The 20,261-nt window shown below is 43.2% G+C and overlaps 1 protein-coding gene across 14 annotated transcripts in view; it reads left to right on the top strand.

The window, feature by feature from the left end:
* gng7 (guanine nucleotide binding protein (G protein), gamma 7) overlaps positions 1-20,261 on the top strand; it is a 210,264-nt gene that overhangs the window by 166,947 nt on the left and 23,056 nt on the right. For 13 of the 14 annotated variants that reach the window (XR_005945081.1, XR_005945075.1, XR_005945080.1 and 10 more), the window contains one exon: positions 1,727-1,847. Coding sequence is in view for 2 of the 14 variants with exons in the window: in XM_041203897.1 (XP_041059831.1) it covers positions 1,767-1,847 (81 nt within the window). In the remaining 12 variants the exon portion in view is untranslated. Of the gene's footprint in view, positions 1-1,726; positions 1,848-20,261 lie in introns of those variants that run through there. The other variant, XM_041203896.1, reaches the window with a different exon arrangement.

Below are 20,261 nucleotides of genomic sequence, written 5' to 3'. Positions count from 1 at the left end.
GATGACCATGAATCCATTGTCAATTGTTCACTAATGCCCTTTCAGGAAGGAAATCTGCTGTCCTTACCTGGTCTGGCCTACGTGTGATTCCAGACCCACAGCAATGCGGTTGACTCTTAACTGCCCTCTGATGTGGCTTAGCAAGCCACTTATTCGAGGGAAATTAGGGATGGGCAACAAAAGCTGGCCTAGCCAGCAACGCCCACATCCCACGAACGAATAATATTAAAAAAATTTGGCTCCATTAATTATTAAAGTGGCAGTCAAGTTGACCCATGGAAACTGACTCTGAGATTGTTGCTTGCAAGAAGGAACTTGATTCACCAGTGCAAACACCAAGAGCTGACTCACAATTACTCTTTCCTTAGAATCTGAACTAAAATAGCACCAGTTTAAAAGCAGGTACTTTGTTACCTTTTTGCAGTAAAAACTATGCAAATAAATATTGGTTTATTTACAAGCATTTGCAAGTTTACATCAAGACTTTTTGACAGCTTTCCTGCTAATTTCTGATTCGAAAGTGGAATGAATAGGTATAGAGTATTTTTGTCAGCTCATAGAACATGCCAAATTAAGTTTAAAAAAACTAGATTCTTTAATACTATCTTTATGCACAGAAATGCTTGGCTGGTCCAATAGATTAGATTCTGAGATGAGCTGCTACATCTAAATCTGATAACACAATCATTGCAAATGATTTTGTTCAGTTTGTCCTCAACCTGACAAAAGAAATGCCTCTTTTTCTTTAGGGGGAGGGCAAGAATCAGATAACAGGGGTGAGTGAAAGAGAGGAATGGGATTTGGTTGCCTTTTCTGACCATCTTGAGCTGTTCTAGCTGTCAGAGTAGTCTGAGGCCTTGCCCAGCCTGGCTTCCTCGATAGATAAGATGTTGGCTGGAATTTTACCAATCTTTTGGCGATGGGCTGGGAAGCAGGAAGGCTGGCAAAATGGTGGCACAAGTGTCTTCCTGCCATTTTGGCAGCGGTTGGAAATTTGGTAAATTGGCTGACTGTCCAGCATCCTACTGCCGTGGACAGACCATCCAGTGGAACCTGGCAGACTTCTATTGGACTCTGGTGGTGGGGCAGGGCAGGGCCCTCCTTTTTAGGCATCTCCTGGTCCCGCATCCCCTCAACCCTGCCCGGAGGCAAAGACCACCCATGTGCTGACAGTGCCACTTGTGCACCATGATTCCCCCCATCCCTAATCGCTAGGGCCTGCATCTCCCAGCCATTGAGGTGCCCTCTCCCTGATGTTACAGCCACAGGGCTGCTGAGCTGCCAGCCTTCTGGACACTTGGTGGCAAGCCATCATCCTTAATTGGATGCATTGAATTGGTCATCGCCGGGAATGTGCCTCCTAGGGTTCAGTGATGGGACTTATACCTGCGCTAAATCCAGCCTGATGTGTTGATTGAAGAAAATCTCTACAACAGGACCTCACAGCAACTTGAATGTAGCACTGAGTAGAAAGACTTTTGATAAACATGATCGGCTAGTGAAGAACTAAAGAGGAATTATTTAGGACCACCACAAGGACTTCTGTTGAAAATTAGGATTATTAAGTTGAATCAAAATAATTATTAAACTACTGCAATTTTGACAATTTTTTGATTTGGGTCATTCTTTCAAAAAGGGACAATGGGACTGAAAACAAAATTGAAAGTTCTGGTGGTTTAAACCTGCTATAAAAATCTGACTTTGTGTTTCTGTTTCTCTCCTACAGCATCCTCGGTTTGGCCTTGGCCTAGAATAGATGGCAAACAATGTCAACAACTAACAATATAGCACAAGCACGAAAACTGGTGGAACAGCTGAGGATTGAAGCAGGCATTGAGAGAATCAAGGTGAGATGGTTTAAGGAAAGCAAAGAAGGATCTGTTGAATGGATTAAAAGAATCAAGATGTATTGAATTTGAGCAAGAGAAATAAAAGCAAATAAATTCCAGAAAATACACAGGTCAAGCAGCATCCGTGGAAAGAGAGACAGCGTTAACCTTTCAGGTCGATGACCCATCATCAGATCCATGACCCTTTGTCAGGTCATTAGTCTGAAACATGAACTCTTGTTTCTCTCTCCAAAGATGCTGCCAAACTAGCTGAGCATTTCCAGCACTTTTGTTTTGGATTTCCAGCATTCACAATATTTTCTTCTTGTAGAAAGAGAGTAAAATTGGTTGTGGCTTTTTTTTTGTCTTCTGAAGGCATTATTCTGCTGGAATAAAAGCAAAATACTGTGGATGATGGAAACCTGAAATAAAAACTGTGCTGGAATGCTGCTTCTTGGGTATGTGTTGTTAGTATTTTGCTCAGTGGTCATTGTTAATGTGCCCATCTTGACAATAGAAGATAATTCAATTATCAGGGATATCATAAGGGAGATGCAATCGAGCTCTCCTGAGGCACTGGATAATTCTCGAAGGATCTAGGCTAATTTTCATTATTATTCTGTCAAAATAAAGGTCAGTTGTAGAGCCCCTGATTCAGATCAACTAATTCAGCAGAGGTGAAGGATCAACCTGGCAGCCTTTCTGATTTGTATGGCTCAGTGGCTCAGATACACATTAGATGAATGTTTAGAGCCATTAAGGGAGTTTACTGCTTAAGCATTTTTGCATTGAAATGAGCAACTATTGTACTCAATGCATTCATTCTTTTCTCCCTAAAATCCCTGCGTGCTCCTTTACTAATGACACCAATTTAGGCTGATGAGTGTTCAAGAATGTTAACTTTGGCTAATTTCCCTTAACCCAGAGCCTGGAGGTCAAACTGAGGATGGGACATGGAACTTGCCTTGTCTGCTTAGTTTAGTTCTTCAGATTATGTTGCACATCAGCTAAACCATTAGGGAGGCTCATTGGGCCAAATCTTCCAGGGAGTGGCAATCACCATTGGACTGCCACTCCACTCCTAATTACTTAGTTTGCACCGGAGCTCCATGTTTCTCGCCTGGACTTCTGAATCAGGCCTCCTGAGAAACATGGAGCATACAGTCCTTCCTCATAGTTCAGAAGCATAAGGAAAGGCAAGCCACATTCCCTTTTTAAGGCACTAGCTGCCATATACCATTATGTTTAAATGCCTCAAAACCACTTTGAGAAACTACAGAGAGAAGTATGTATGGTGGGGTGCCAGGGGGGAAGGGTGGGACAGGTAGTCAGGGCTGGGTGGGGGGGGTGGGGTACTTGGGGTGTGGTCGGGGGGGTGGAGGGTACTCTGGGGGCGTATTTAGGGATTTAATCGGGGTGAATAGTCGGGGGTAGTAGGTGGTCGGGTACTATGGGGGTAGGTGGCAGGAGGGTAGGGGTAGTGGGGGTTGGGTACTGTAGGGGTAGGTAGGAGGGTGGGGATTAGTTGGGGGATATGGGGGTTGGGCGGGTTAGTTGGGGGATTGTAGTCGGAGTGGTCGAGGTGATAGTTGGGCTAGGACAGTAGTCATGGGGGAGGTCGGGTAGTCTGAGACATCAGTTGGGTAATTGGGCAGTCAGGGGTTTAGTTGTGGGGTCAGTGGCGGGGGGGGGGGTGGCGTGGCGGGTGGTGCTTAGTTGGGTGATTAGGTGGGGGTAGTCGCGGGTCAAGTGGAGAGTCGGGGGTCAGTAGTATACTTATCCAGGAGTTAGAACTGGTTTTAATCTTTCTAACTTTCCCTGGGTAACTTAATTGGCCACCCAGCGTAAAATCACATTGATAACACGATCTCATCCGGGACCAGACTCTACATCCCCTTCTGGCCCGCTGACCTAGCGCACCCAACAGGCATGATATCCAGGCTTTTTTTTCACTAACTGAATATCAGTTTCTGCAATATTCTGCTTCACATAGGTTGAATTCCACCCCAGTGCATGGACTCCATATCTATTCATGTATGCAATAAGAGAATCAGAAGAGATTAGGAAGGTATGCAGGAGGAATGCAAATTGAATAGATGATTGAATTAACTTCCAGATGCATGAGCACAAATTGAATCCTGACTTGGAATCATGCAAATGTACAGCACTGGAAGGGCCACCTGGTCCATCATGCTTGTACCGGCTTTGAAAGTGCTATCCAATTAGTTTCACTCCCCTGCTCTTTTCCAGTTGTCTTGCGATTTTTTTTTTCATTTTCAACTATACAGTTCTTTTTTGAAAGTTATTTTTAAATCACCTTTTGAGGCAGTGCACTTCGAGTGCATGCTGTATTTTTGCACAATCAAGTATTGCATTTCTGCTTCAGCTGTAGTCCAGCTTTCCTGTGCACTGCATTTCTTCAAATGCAATTTTATATTTTCTGCAGCTTTTGCATGAAGGAGTCTTTGTTTCTTTGCTTGGCTCAGTGCCAGTCATAAGAGATTAATGTTTACTCCAGACACCAGCAGTGCTCTTCAGAATAATATTTTTAGCTATCATAGGGTAATGTGTTTTTTTTAATTTAGCTCCTGTTTTATTTTTTAACATCTATTTAAACTCTATTGCCTGACTCCTGATGTTCTATACTTTAATTTGCCTATTTAAATCAAAGCCCTGCAGGCGTAGCACATAACAGTCTGGAGTCTGGAGCCAGTTAATGACTTGTAACTCTCAAACTCTGAGCAGTGTGTGTTCTGAACTAAATGGTAGATCCCACCCATTGAATCGTGCAAATTATTTCAAATTCAACTTCTTTCGTCTCTGCAAAAGATTATTCTTATAAATGTGCTTCTATAAATCTTAATTGTGGATATTTTCCAAGAAGGGGAAAAAGGAGATTGGATTCTGGCAATCCTTCAGTTTTACTGCCATTTTAATTGCTGAATTTTGCAAGTTTTAACCCTTAAGTTTTCTTCTGGTGTGGACCAAACGTTAGCACTGAACAGCTCTGAATCCCAGATGCATAACGATGGCTCAGTTATATCCCTTAACTTTAATCTGTTTAGATTGAAATAGAAAGCTCATGCTTTGCTGAGGATTTAGCTGGTTAAGTGGATGTCAAAATCCCACAGCATTTTGCAAAGAGCAGGGCAGCTGTCCCAATGTCCTGTCCAATATTTGCTCATCAACCAAGACCACCAAAAACAGATAACCAAGTCATTTATTTCATTACACCCTGGTCCACTCCTCCATCACCCCATACTCCTCAACCCCCTCCTATGGCATCACCCCATGCCCACGCAAAAGATGTAACACCTGCCCCTTCACTTCCTCTCTCCTCACTGTCCAAGGGCCCAAACACTCCTTTCAAGTGAAGCAGCATTTCACTTGCATTTCCCCCAACTTAGTCTACTGCATTTGTTGCTCCCAATGCGGTCTCCTCTACATTGGAGAGACCAAACGTAAACTGGGCGACCGCTTTGCAGAACACCTATGGTCTGTCCACAAGAATGACCCAAACCTCCCTGTCGCTTGCCATTTTAACACTCCACCCTGCTCTCTTGCCCACATGTCTGTCCTTGGCTTGCTGCATTGTTCCAGTGAAGCCCAACGCAAACTGGAGGAACAGCACCTCATCTTCCGACTAGGCACTTTATAGCCTTCCGGACTGAATATTGAATTCAACAACTTTAGGTCTTGAACTCCCTCCTCCATCCCCACCCCCTTTCTGTTTCTTCCTCCTTCCTTTTGTTTTTTCCAATAAATTATATAGATTTTTCTTTTCCCACCTATTTCCATTTTTAAATATTTTTAAATCTTGTATGCTCCCCCCACCCCCACTAGAGCTATACCTTGAGTGCCCTACCATCCATTCTTAATTAGCACATTTGTTTAGATAATATCACCAACTTTAACACCTATGTGTTCTTTTGTTCTGTTGTCTGTGACATCTTTTGATGATCTGCTTCTATCACTGCTTGTTTGTCCCTACAACCACACCACCCCCCTCCACTTCTCTGCCCCCACACAAACCCCCCCCCCCCCAACACACACACACACACACACACACCTTAAACCAGCTTATATTTCACCCCTTTCTTGGATTCACTCAAGTTCTGTCGAAGGGTTATGAGGACTCGAAACGTCAACTCTTTTCTTCGCCGCCGATGCTGCCAGACCTGAGTTTTTCCAGGTAATTCGGTTTTTGTTTTTATTTATTTCATTGCTATTTGTGGGAGCTTACTATGTGCAAATTGGTGCTGCAATTTCCTACATTATAATATTGACTGCAAGTGCTTAATTGGCTGTTAAACACTTTAGAACATCTTGAATTCATGAAAGGTGCTTATAATTGGGAATCTGTCTGTTTTCCAGTACCTGGGCAATGCGAACAAGAATCACTCATTCCTCTCTGCTATTAGCTGATCTCAACTGGGGAAGCAATAGGGATGGTGTTATTGGATTAGGAAGTACACAATGAAGTTACTGCTCCTGATCATCTAATGTCCTTTGCTGAGGAGATGTGCATGATCCTTATATTCAAATAGCCAGCTACATTCACTGCCTTGACTTAAATGCATCTTGGACAAGGTAGCAGAATTATATTAGTGGCCATGGAGGTACACCCAGCATTGGTTAGTACCTTCAGGAGAAAAGCAGGTGACATTCACAGCTAAGCACAGTTGGGATCGAAGACCCGGAACAATTATGATCACTAGTGAAACGAAAGGCAACGAGTTAGAGATGGACTTAGCAAATATTACATTTGACGACTTTTGGCTGTATACGAATTGTGCTGGCTACTACCAAGTAGAGATGTGTAAAATTAAGTTGAGGGCTTCCCTTCTCCCACCCCAGCAACAGCACATTATCAGTAATAAAAAATAAACTGCACGCCTCCTATACTACTTGATTTTTCAAGACTGGCTGTAAGAGGTAGTGGAAGATATGTAGTTCATACACTTACACATTTACAAGGAGGAGGTGATGGGGACCAGGGTTTGAATCCCACCATGGCCAATGGTGGAATTTGAATTCAATAACAATCTGGAATTAAAAGTCTAGTGATGACCATGAAACCATTGTTGATTGTTATGAAAACCCATCTGGTTCACTAGTGTCCTTTAGGGAAGGAAATCTGCTGCCCTTACCTGGTCATGTACGTGTGACTCCAGACCCAGATCAATGTGGTTGACTCTTAACTGACCTTTGAAATGGACTAGCAAGCCACTCAGTTGTATCAAACTGCTAAACAGTCTAAAAGGGATGGAACCGGATGGACCACCAGGCATCAACCTAGGCGTTGGAAACGACAACTGCACACTCAGCCCTACAAAGTCCTCCTTATACCATTTTGGGGCTAGTGCCAAAATTGGAAGAGCTATGTCCTGTCCCATCAGCACAGTGGTATGCAGTCAGGAGGGAGTTGCCCTGGGAGTCCTCAACATCGACTCTGGGCTCCATGAAGTCTCATGGCATCAGGTGAAACATGCACAAGGAAACTTCCTGATTACCACGTACCACTCCCCCTCAATTGATGAATCAGTATTCCTCCATGTTGAACACTATTTAGAGGAAGCACTGAAGGTGGCAAGGGCGCAGAATGTACTCTGGGTGTGAGATTTCAATGTCCATCACCAAGAGTGGCTTGGAAGCACCGCTACAGACCGTGCTGGCTGAGTCCTAAAGGACATAGCTGCTGGACTAGGCCTGTGGCAGATGGTGAGGGAACCAACAAGAGGGATAAACATACTTGACCTCATTCTCACCAACCTGCCTGTCGTAGATGCATCTGCCCATGACAGTACCAATAAGAGTGACCACCATACAGTCCTTGTGGAGATGAAGTGCCGTCTTGAGTCCACATTAAGGATACCCTCCAAGATGACGTGTGGCACTACCACTATGCTAACTGGGATAGATTTCGAACAGATCTCAACTCAAGACTGGGAAACCATGAGGTGTTGTGGATCATCAGCAGCAGCCGAATTGTACTCAACCACAATCTGTAACCTCATGGCCCGGCATATTCCCCACTCTACCACTACCACCAAACCAGGGGATCAACCCTGGCTCAATGAAGAGTTCAGGAGGGCATGCCAGGGGCAGCATCAGGCATATCTAAAAATGAGATGTCAACCTGGTGAAGCAACAAGACAGGACTACTTGCGTGTCAAACAGCAGAAGCAGCAAGCAATTCCACAACCAACAGATCAGATCTAAACTCTGCAGTCCTGCCGCATCCAGTCATGAATGGTGGTGGACAATTTAAACAACTCACTGGAGGAGGCTGCACAAATATCCCCATCCTCAGTGGATGGGGGAGCCCAGCACGTCAATGCAAAAAGAAGGCTGGAGCATTTGATACAATCTTCAACCAGAAGTTCTGAGTGGATGGTCCATTTCTGCCTCCTCCGGTGGTCCCCAGCATCACAGATGCCAGTCTTCAGCCAGTTTGATTCACTTCACGTGATTTCAAGAAACGGCTGAAGGCACTGGATACTGCAAAGGCTATGGGCTCTGACAATATTCTGGTAATAGTACTGAAGACATGTACTCCAGAACTTGCTGTGCCCCTAGCCAAGCTATTCCAGTACAGCTGCGACACTGGTATCTACCCAGCAATGTGGAAAATTGTTCGGGTATGTCCTGTCCACAAAAGGCAGGACAAATGCAACCCAGCCAATTACCTTCCCCTCAGTCTACTCTCGATCGTCAGTAATGAGATGGGACATCAACAGTGCTATCAAGCGGCACTTGCTTAGCAATAATCTGCTCACTGATGCAGCTCACTCATGTTTGGGTTCTGCCAGGGCCACTCAGCTCCTGACCACATTACAGCCTTGGTCCAAACATGGACAAAAGAGCTAAACGCCAGAAGTGAGATGAAAGTGACTGACTATGACATCGTGGCAGCATTTGATTGATTGTGGCATCAAGGAGCCCTAGCAAGACTGGAGTCAATGGGAATCAGGGGGAAAACTCTCCGCTGTTTGGAGTCATACCTAACACAAAGGAAGATGGTTGTGGTTGTTGGAGGTCAGTCATCTCAGTTTCAGAACCTCACTGCAAGAGTTCCTCAGGGTAGTGTCCTAGGCCTAACCATGTTCAGCTGCTTCATCTATGACCTTCATTCCATCATAAGGTCAGAAGTGGACATGTTCGCTGATGATTGCAGAATGTTCGCACCATTCTCGATTCCTCAGACACTGAAGTAGCCCATGTCCAAATGCAGCAAGACCTGGACAATATCCAGGCTTGGGCTGACAAGTAGCAAGTACCATTCACACCACATAAGTGCCAGGTGATATGATACAACAGGTGGTAATTGCCAGGCTGACTAAATTCCTTTGACGATTTTTAAACCTTGACTGCCTTCAGTTTAATTAAATTAGTCAGTCACACACACACACACACACACACACACACACACACACACACACACACACACACACACACACACACACACACACACACACACAAAGCCCCCACAAGCCTGCTTCAGTATCCCACAGTAATATTAGGAAAAAAATGAAATTTCCTTTACACCTCCATCCTTGTAGAAAAATGAATCGTCATTCTAAAATATGGTTTAATTTTCTCAATCCATTTTGCATTACTTACTATACTTATCTCTATTACACTACCAGGTACATGCATTAACATGACAATATATACAAAGCCTTTGTATTAATAGAGATCATTTCAGACCATTATCCATGTTTCAAATGTCCAACTTCCTTTGAATTTTAAATTCTTGACAATGCATCTGCAATTAAATTTTCTCATCCAGCCAAATGTATAATCTTTTAAATTAAGCAGTTGCAGTAATGAACTCCATCTGAACAGTCTGACACTCCAGTCTCAAAATTTTTCCAGAAATTTTAAACAATTGTGATCTGTATGAACAATGTTTTCTGAAGAATTGCTTGCAACATAAACCTCAATGCTGCAACGCTAACACCAGACCTAGAGCCTCTTTTTCGATGGTTGAGTACCCTTTCTGATGCGCATTCAGCTTCCTTGAAAAATATCCTACTGGCTTTTCAATTCCTGTTTCATCTTCTTGTGACAACACAGCACCAATACCCAGACCACATGCATCAGTTGGCAACGTAAACTGCTTGGCATAATTAGGTGCTGCAAAAATTGGTGTAGTTGCCAACACCGTTTTTAAACTGTCAAATGAATTCTGACACTCCTGTGTTCATTGAACTTTCTTGTTCTTTCTTTTTTCAGTAGTTCAGCCATAGGAGCAACCACACTGTTCAAGTTTGGTATAAACTTCCGATAAAAGCCACTGTTGCCCAAAAATTTCAAAACTTCCCATTTTGTTGTAGGCACTGGGAAATTCACAATGGCTTTTACTTTCACGTCTCACGGGGCCACCTGATCATGTCCAACGGTGTGGCCTAAATATGTATCTTGTTCTTTCACAAATTCACTCTTATCCAAGTTCACCACCAAATTAGCTTCTTGCAGTCAATCAAACATTCTTTCAGGTGTTGTAACTCTTTTTGAGTTACAGCAATTAGATTAAATTAACAAAATTCGGATAAATCAGGCACAGCCCCTAATTCAGATCAGCTGTAAAACCAAGAACAAAGTTTAAAGGAACCTTACAAACTTTAAACCAAAATGTGATAAAAGGAGTTGATAAAGCACCCCAGTCAAAAATGCTCCTCCCACATTTGACTGAAAACAACCAAATTGTCAATATAAACAGCACAATTGCTCAATCCTGCAATTACTTTGTCAGTCTTTGAAATGCTGCAGGTACACTCTTCATTACAAATAGCATAACCTTGAACTGATATAGTCCATCTGGTGTTACAGAAGTTTATATCTCTTTCGCTCTTTCTGGTAAGGGTACTTGCCAATATCCCCACAGCAAGTCAATCTTTGTGATAAACTCTGATTGTCAAACTTTCTCAATGCAATCTTCCAAACATGTTATGGGATATGAATCCGCTTTGGTCACTGTATTCACTTTTCGATAATCCACACAGTCTTTCTGTTCCATCCAGTTTCGGCACCATCACCACGGGTGAACTTCAATTACTGCAACTAAACTCTATCATGTCATCTTGAATCATGAATTCAATTTCTTTCTGCACTTGAGCTAATTTTACTGGATTTATCAATAAGGATGTTGCCTTATTGAAACTGAATCTCCAACATAAACATCTTGTATAGCCAAATTTGTTTGCCCCAACTTATTCCCACAAATAACTTTATGTGACTACAATAGCTTTTCCAAATCACTTTGAAACTTGCCTGAAAGGTAACTCAATATTACATTTAAATTTTTAAGCATTCCTCCAATGTCCAATTTAATTAGAGAAAGTCAATTTCAGAATTCGTAATTTTTACCTCCTTTCTCTTATCTACCACTACTTTTACCTCTTTTCAGTTATTTTCCCTGTCAAAGTACTCAAGTACATTTACATGACACACCCTCTGGTTCGTTCTTCTATCTGGTGTATTTATTAAATAATTGACTTCACTCAGTCTTTTTTCAATCTGGTAAGGCCCACTAAACCTTGCCTTTACTAGTTCGCCTGACACCGTCCAGCAACAAAACTAAGAACTTTTGCTGTGATATCTTTAAATGTTCCTTAGCTAATTTGTATGCTCTGTTCAATCTTTTTCTGAATTTTGTTACACAATCCAGGAGAGTAGTTTCCAAATTTTACCCTCTATTTTCTCCTGGATCAACTTAAGTGGTCCTTCAAGACCGTAGACGAATTCAAAAGTACTAAATCCTGTTGATTTGTTAGGGGTAACTAACAAGAATGGAATCCGTCAATCCCAGACCTGTGGGTAGACTTGACTATATGCTCTCATCATAGTTTTTAAAATTTGATGCCATCTCTCTAAAGCACTTGTGATTCGGGGTGATAAGCTGGTGACTTAAACTGCTTTATTTCTATGCTGTTCATTACTTCCTTAAACAACTGTGACATGAAATTCGAGCCCTGGTCCAACTTTATTTCTTTTGATAACCCATATCTTGTAAAGAATTTGGTCAACTCCTCTACAGTGCTCTTTGCTGTAATATTTCGTAAAGGCATCACTTCCAAAAATCTGATGGACACATCCATGATTGTCAGCAAGTACTTATTTCCACTCTTGGCCTTAAGGAGGGGCCTACACAGTCAATCAGGATCCTGGTCAAAGGTTCTCAAATCAGAATTAAAGGTGCAGGTTTAATCACTGCTTGAGGTTTTCCAGTCACCTGATGTGTGACATATTCTGCAGAATTTGACTACATCTTATGCAGTCCAGGCCAATAGAAATGTTTCTGTATTGTAGCCTAAGTTTTTCATATTCCTAAATGTCCAGCTATTGGAATTTTATAAGCCATTCTTAATATTTCATTTCTGTATCCAGATGGTATTATTCTTTGATGTACCACTGCCCACTTTTCACCTGCTGGAATATGAGACTGTCTCCATTTTCTCATTAACCATTATTTTTAAGGTACTAACACTCTGGAATACATTCTGCCTCTGTTTCCGTATAAGCTGTCTGGTATAACTGCTTTAATTGTGGATCTTTCTGCTGTAACTCTACTAATTTCACTGTGCTAAATTCCTCCAACCTTCTCCTCCTGAACAATCTTTTCAAAGACAGATCCAGCTAACTGGATGTTAGCATCCTTCCCCTGTCTTTTAGATTTTTCCTCTTCCTGTTTCAACCTATGAGTTTGCGATCTCATTACTACACGATCTGGAAACAATCCAGGATGCTCTTTTGGCAACATCTCTGTTGATTGTGTCTCCACAGGCTGCTCAACTACAGTAGGCATCACCAACATCTGTGATCCAGCTATATCATTTCCTAGGATATATTAAACCTTTGCAATGGGCAATTTTTCCACAACCCTAACAATCACCTTGCCTGTTTTCAACCTACTTTTTAAATTTGCCTTACATAATAGAATATGTTTAATATCTCCATGAATTCTACTCATTTATACTCTTTCCTGAAATACCCACTCTGGATAACAAATAGCACTATCCCATAACATTAAGGACTGGCTGGCCCCCATGTCCCTTAAAATTTTGAGATCTTTGCCTGCTCTACCCTGTACACATGGAAAGACTTTCCCTTCATATATAAACTCTTTAAACATTTCTGTAACCTGCCCTTCAGGGCTCTCTTGGGTAAATTGTGAACACCTTTTCACTTCTTTAGCTATCACTGGTTCTTCCTGATCCACTGTACACAAACCACTGTTTTTTCTTGCCCCTGGATCTCCAGACCCACAGTACTCTTATTTCCAGAACTTTTCTGATTCCAATTACTGCAATAGGTTTTTCCTGTAACCTCCAACACATTGACCTTGTGTGCTGAACCTTTTTACGATAGAAATATTTAAGTCTTTGAGTGTCACTTCTACCCTCAGCACTTTCCTTTCTGGTCTGAGGAGAAATTTCCTGAGAATTCCCAACTGTTGCTTCTCTTCGCTGACTACCTGCCTTCTTTTCGCCTTCCCACTTCCTATCATTCTCGGATTGAAGAGGGTGATGGCAAACACGTTTTGATCTTTGGATCAGCTCATAATCATCAGCTGACTCTGCTGCTTGCCTAGATGTTTTAAGCATCTGTTCTTCCACATCAGTTCTAACTACCAAAGGAAAATGAATCTTTAAATTCTTCCAAAAGAATTACTTCTGAGAGCTGTACATGTTGTCTCTACCTTTAATGCCCACATCCAGTGCTCAAAATTACTTTGTTCTACTCTCTCAAACTCAATATAAGTCTGTCCAGGCTGTTTCCTTACATTCCTAAATTTCTGCCTTAAACCTCAGGAACCACTCAGAATAGCCTCATGCGGAGATTCAGTCCACGTGATATCAAGAAACGGCTAAAGGCATTGGGCACTGCAAAGGCTATGGGCCCTGACAACATTCCGGCAATAGTACTGAAGAATTGTGCTGCAGAACTTGCCGCGCTCCTAGCCAAGCTGTTCCAGTACAGCTACAACACTGGCATCTACCCAGCTATGTGGAAAATTGCCCAGGTATGTCCTGTACACAAAAAGCAGGACAAGTCCAACCCAGCCAATTACCGCCCCATCAGTCTACTTCGATCATTAGTGAAGTAATGGAAGGGGTCATCAACAGAGCTATCAAGCGATACTTGCTTCTAATAACCTGCTCACTGACACCCAGTTTGGGTTCCACCAGGACCACTCAGCTCCTGACCTCATTACAGCCTTGGTTCAAACATGGACAAAAGAGCTGAACTCCTGAGATGAGGTGAGAGTGACTGCCCTTGACATTAAGGCAGCATTTGACCGAGTGTGGCAACAAGGAGCCCTAGCAAAACTGGAGTGAATGGGATTCAGGGAAAATGCTCCGCTATTTGGAGTCATACTTAGCACAAAGAAAGGTGGAGGACAGTCATGATCAGCTCCAGGACATCATTGCAGGAGTTCCTCAGGACGATGTCCAGGCTTGGGCTGACAAGTGGCAAGTAACATTCTTGCCACACATGTGTCAGGCAATGACCATCACCAACAAGAAAGAATCCAACCATCACCCCTTGATGTTCAATGGCATTGCCAGCACTGAATCCCCCACTATCAGCGTCTTGAGGGTTACCGTTGACCAGAAACTGAACAGGACTATCCATATAAATACTGTGGCTACAAGAGCAGGTCAGAGGCTAGGAATCGTGTGACGAGTAACTCACCTCCTGACTCCTCAAAGCCTGTCTGCCATCTACAAGGCACAAATCAGGAGTGTGATGGAATACTTCCCACTTGCCTGGATGAGTGCAGTTCCCATAACACTGAAGAGGCTTTACACCGTCCAGGACAAAGCAGTCCGCTTAATTGGCACCACATCCACAAACATTCACTCCCTCCACCACCAACGCACAGTCGCAGCAGTGTGTAGCATCCATATGATACTCCTGAGACAGCACCTTCCAAACCCACAACCACTACCACCTAGAAGGAAAATGGCAGCTGATAGATGAGAACACCACCACCTGGAGGTTACCCTCCAAATCACTCACCATCCTGACTTGGAAATATATCACCGTTCCTTCACTGCCACTGGGTCAAAATCCTGGAACTCCTTTCCTAACAGCACTATGGGTGTACCTACATCACATGGACTGCAGCAGTTCAAGAAGGCAATAAATGCTGGCACAGCCAGTGAAGCCTACATCCCATGAATGAATTAAAAAATATATATATCAACACCCTGGGGGTTACCATTGACCAGAAACTGAACTGGACTAGCTATATAAGTACTGTCTCTACAAAAGTGGGTGAGAGGCTAGGAATCCTGCAGCGAGTAACTCACCTCCTGGCTCCCCAAAGCCTTCCCACCATCTACAAGGCACAAGTCAAGAGTTTGATGGAATGCTTTCCACTTGCCTGGATGTGTGCAGCTCCAACAACACTCAAGAAGCTAGACACCACCCAGGACAAAGCAGCCCACTTAATTGGCACCCCATCCACAAACATTCACTCTCTCCGCCATCGATACTCAGTGGCAGCATTGTGCACCATTTACAAGATGCATAGCAGGAACTCACCAAGATAAAAGCAAACTCACCAAGGCTCCTTTGACATCACTTTCCAAACCCACAAACTCTACCATCTAGAAGGACAAGGGCAGCAGACACTTGGGAATACTGGCACATGGAAGTTCCCCTCCAAGATACTCACCATTCTGACTTGGAAATATATCACTGTTCCTTCACTGTCGCTGGATCAATATCCTTGAACTCCCTCCCAAACAGCGCTGTGGGTATACCTACACCACCATGTGGACTGCAGTGGTTCAAGAAGGCAGCTTACCACTACTTTCTCAAGGGCAAATAGGCAATAAATGCTGGCCTAGCCAGTGACGCCCACACCCCTTAAGTGAATAAAAATAAACTTGGGCTGCTAACTGGGCCAGCCACATACTACTACAATAAATGAGGTGTTTGATGTTTGATTGCCATGGAATTCCACTTCATGTCACTCTCCTGGTGCTGCATCATCAATATACAAATTGCTTGAAGTGATAATATCAACTATTTCCTGGAAGGAAAAACCAGTTCAAAATATTCAAACCCCAGTGAAAATCACTAATAGTGGCACCATAAGACGTGGGATGCAGAAGTAAGCCATTCGGTCCATTGAGTCTGCTCCATCATTCAGTGAGATCATGGCATCTGATAATCCTCAACTCCACATTCCTGCTTTTCCCCATAAGCCTTGATCCCTTTACTGATTAAAAATCTGTCTATCTCAGCCTTGAATATACAAGTAGTATATACTGGATTCCATTTTAAGGTTTAAAGACCAGTTTCCGGACAAGTTTTACACTGCCCTTCATTTCCAAGCTTTACTGATTTTTCCCTTTTGAGTTGTTTTCAGTTGCATGTGAGCTTGGAGTGTAGGAGGGAGTTTGGTGCTGTGTGTATTGTGAAGTGGCTCTCAGCTATTACAGAGGTTACAATGACAATATTAATTAAATATGATTTACAGGAATGAAAATATCACCAGCACAAAACATCACTGGCACGTACAGGATGTTATTGATTTATTGTGACTTCTTGTTTCAAGTGGGTCAGAGGATTCAAATGGGTGGACTAGCAGGTGCAGTTATAATCGACAGCAAACAGCTGATCTTGTTTGGACCATAGTATTTTTCCTGTTATGCACAGTCTTGGTTTCATGGTTTGTTTTTATTTTTGAAAAAGTTTTTCAGGATTGATTTTGGAACTTTCAACACCTATGAAAAGCTGGGGAGAAACAAGTTAAAATTTCAGATTAAGCCTTTCTAAAATATTCTACTCGTTTCACTGTATTCTGTGCATTGATTAGTATGTAAAAGGAAAAGTTATTGCATGAACACTGCAGCCATGCGTTTAAAGTGATCAACAAATTCAATTTTATTTTTAATATGGGAATGTTTTTTTTTTATTTTAACTGGTGATTGCTTTCTTTAATTTCCATTCATTTAGAATTACGATTACCGGTTTATGATTGAGAAATTCTAGAATACTTCCAGATGTTTTGGAGATTACATTCTGTCCGCTTTGGGAAAACTGCTAACCAGTAACTTCTACTGGGATTGCATCAATCAGGATACAGGGTTGGAAGACAAAACAGTGTTTGTAGTTCAAATTGAGACAAAATTGGGGCGAAATAGGTTTCTAAAACAAGGAGTCATGGAAAGCCATTTCAAGCCCCAGTTGTACATAGCTTTTCTCTTGCAGAATTTGATTTCTGAAACCTCTTAACTTCTCCAATTTTATCACTTTTCTTCCTAATTTCCTAAATAAAGCAAATGGTACTGAAGCTTGGTTCCATGTGTAGTCATGGTTGGCTGGTGGTTCAGCTAGTTATTAAATTGGTCTGATTATGTCAATTTGCTGTTCAATTTTGGAGCCATCCAATTTGAGCCCCAAAGCTAACCTCTAAAATAGTGGTACACACTTCCATCAGGAGGTACTTGTTAGCAATCAGGAACTGAAATCCTGGCTGATACTTATCCCTCTCCCACTGAGACACTGGGGTAACACAATTGGTTGAAACTGATGTACTAAATAAATCCAGGGACCTTTTTGGTCTTTCGGGTTAACTATTTTGCTGCCCAAGATGAACTGGACAGCAACCTAGATGTCTACGTGACAGTAGCCTAGATGTCCAAGTGTTATAATGATGACCCTCAAATTGTTTCTTTCACAGTTCTGATTTTCCTTTGCACTGTGTTCAATACCTGAAAATAACATTAAATCCTTGCTAAAATACAACATTTAAGATTAAGTTTAAAAACTGCATTGTAACTAAACAAACACTTTGAGCTTGAACTTTTACAACGACGGAGCAGGTCTCCAGGTTAGCCAAAGTGGGACCAAGGCTCCAATCCCTGAAGCCCCTGAACCTAGCGCCCACCATTTTCACTGGATGGGGGAGCGGGGGTGGGTTGTATTTTGCACATCTGTGGTTCACAGATGCAGCTACACATGTAAAAATGCAGCTGCCTTCAAACAGATCCAATTTTTGTCCGTTGAATTGTGGGCTTTACACTTTTTTTAGAAAAGGTCTAAACTTCCTGGAGTTCTTTGAAGAGATACGGTGCCCTTTTGGATAATGCCAGGGACGCCTTTGAGAGAGGTCAAGTATCCTTTGGGGTTGTGAATGTGTATAAAAAGTAGATAAACTCATTGAAACTGTCAAGCTGTCAAGACATTCAAATCCCCATGGAGCTGTCAAGGCATTTAAATCTCGTGGTCTTTAAATTTGAAAAAAGTCCAAAGTTTTTTTAAAAATCATTGCTTGCTATTTCATTTTGTCCTTGACATAAGTCTAAGGGCTATCATTATGGCATTTGTTCTGCACGACTGATTCCACAACCTATTATTATCATAGTGGGGTGCTTGACAGTTCACAGTTTGATTGACTGCTCCAAGTGGTAATAAAGTTTTTGGTGTGGGGCTATGAATGCAACTGCTTGTTTTTTTGCTATAAGGGATTAAAGAGTTGAAGGAATTTTAAATGTAGTAAATGGGTTTTTAATCAATGAGAGTGGCATTTAGACATTTAGAGCTTTATTTTATTTCATCTCAGCATGGGTTCTGAGGTCTGCCCATGGTGGACACTGGGTAAGTTGGCATGGAGGATGTAAGGGCAAAGAGTGGTCAGTTGGCATGAGTTGGTACTAAGTTGGCATAGAGGCAATAAAGGGCCTCGGAAGCTGGGTAGAGGAACCCAGGTTGACATGGAGAGAAGAGGGGCCATAGGGGGTGGGTGGGGGGAATGAGGTGACATGGGCTGGCATGGAAGGGGATTGGGAAGTATGTAAGATATGAGGATTCAAGGGCTGTTTTTTGTTTTCTTGGCTTTTTACAGCTGGGACAATTTGCTGGAGCACCAAGGCTGGCCTTTCAGACGGCCTTTCAGACAGCCTGTCTCCACACCCAGGGGCTCCTGTGGCAGCCTCCGCAATGTTTCTGGGGCCAGTGGGTCCAATTCTCGTTGACACACCCCCTCCAGCCCCTGAATGAAAATCAGACCATCCGGCACACTTTCTCCCAAGTCGGGTTTGCAGAGTTGGGAATCACTGGAAATGGCTCTGAGCTTAAGGGGGTGGTCTTAGTTTTTCTCAATTGGCCCTGTTGTAATCAGGGCCTGGAAAAGGGAGGGTGCATAAAGTGCAAAGCACTGGGGCCCATACTGTAGGGGTGCCCAGTCTCAAGCAAATATTCTCAACAGACCGCCAGAACAACAGCAGTCATTGGCTGAGTAGCCTGTCAGTCGGATTGATCTATGCGCCAGTTTGGCTGTTTTGGACACTGCCAAAGCAACAGCAATTATTAACCAAGTAGGATGTGCCAGATTCCCCAGTCCCTCCTTTCTTGCTTGCCTCTTGTGACGAGAGTACTGTTTGTTGGGCATTCATGTCAGCAGGCACTTTCGGTCAGACCTGGAGCGCAAGGTAAAGTGTCTACCTCTGTTGTTAATGACCTTACCCCCACATCCTGGCACGGTCTCCTGAGGCAATGTTCCAGTGCCTCTGTCCCCGGTACCACATAACGTCAAGTATCTGCAGACCTGCACTCCTCAGCCAAGCTTCCCACCGCTCAGTGCTGGCCTTCCCTAAGCAACACCCGCTTGGCAGCGGCCCTTTCCAACCACCACCTGCTCAGCAACATTCCATCCCGACCTCCTCCTGCTCAACAGTGGCCCTTTCCAATCTCCTCCCGCTCAGCAGCAGCCCTTCCCAACCTATTGCTTGACGGCCCAAGCCCTTGGGAGAGGGGCACTGAGCGGGAGGAGGTTGCGAAGCTTGGCCGTCAAGTGGGAGGAGCCAGGAAGCTTGGCTGTCGAGTGGGAGGAGGTCAGGAAGTGTGGCCATTGAGCATGGGAATGGCTAGGGTTTCAGTTCTAAAATCCCACTGGGTGACCAATCCTATCAGGGTGTTTATAGAGTTATAGAGGTCTACAGCACAGAAAAAGGCCCTTTGGCCCATCGAGTCTGCACCGGTCAAACAAGTACCTAACTATCCTAATCCCATTTTCCAGCACAAGGCCCATAGCCTTGTATGCCTTGGCATCACAAGTGCATATCCAAATACTTCTTAAAATGTTATGAGGGTTTCTACCTCTACCATCCTTTCAGGCATTGAGTTCCAGATTCCCACCATCCTCTGGGTGAAGAAAATTCTTCCAGACATCCCCTCTAAATCTTCTGCTCCTTACCTTAAATCTATGCCCCCTGGTTATTGATTCCTCCACCAAGGGGAAATGTTCCTTCCTGTCCACCCTATCTATGCCCCTTGTAATTTTATACACCTCAATCATATCCCCCCTCAATCTCCCCTGCTCCAGGGAAAATAACCCCAGTCTATCCAGTCTCTCCTCATAACTAAAACTCTCCAGCCCAGACAACATCCTGGTAAATTTCCTCTGCA

The sequence above is a fragment of the Carcharodon carcharias genome, chromosome 14 (assembly GCF_017639515.1).
Source record: "Carcharodon carcharias isolate sCarCar2 chromosome 14, sCarCar2.pri, whole genome shotgun sequence".
NCBI lineage: Eukaryota > Metazoa > Chordata > Chondrichthyes > Lamniformes > Lamnidae > Carcharodon > Carcharodon carcharias.
This window is presented reverse-complemented; position numbering and strand designations above follow the sequence as displayed.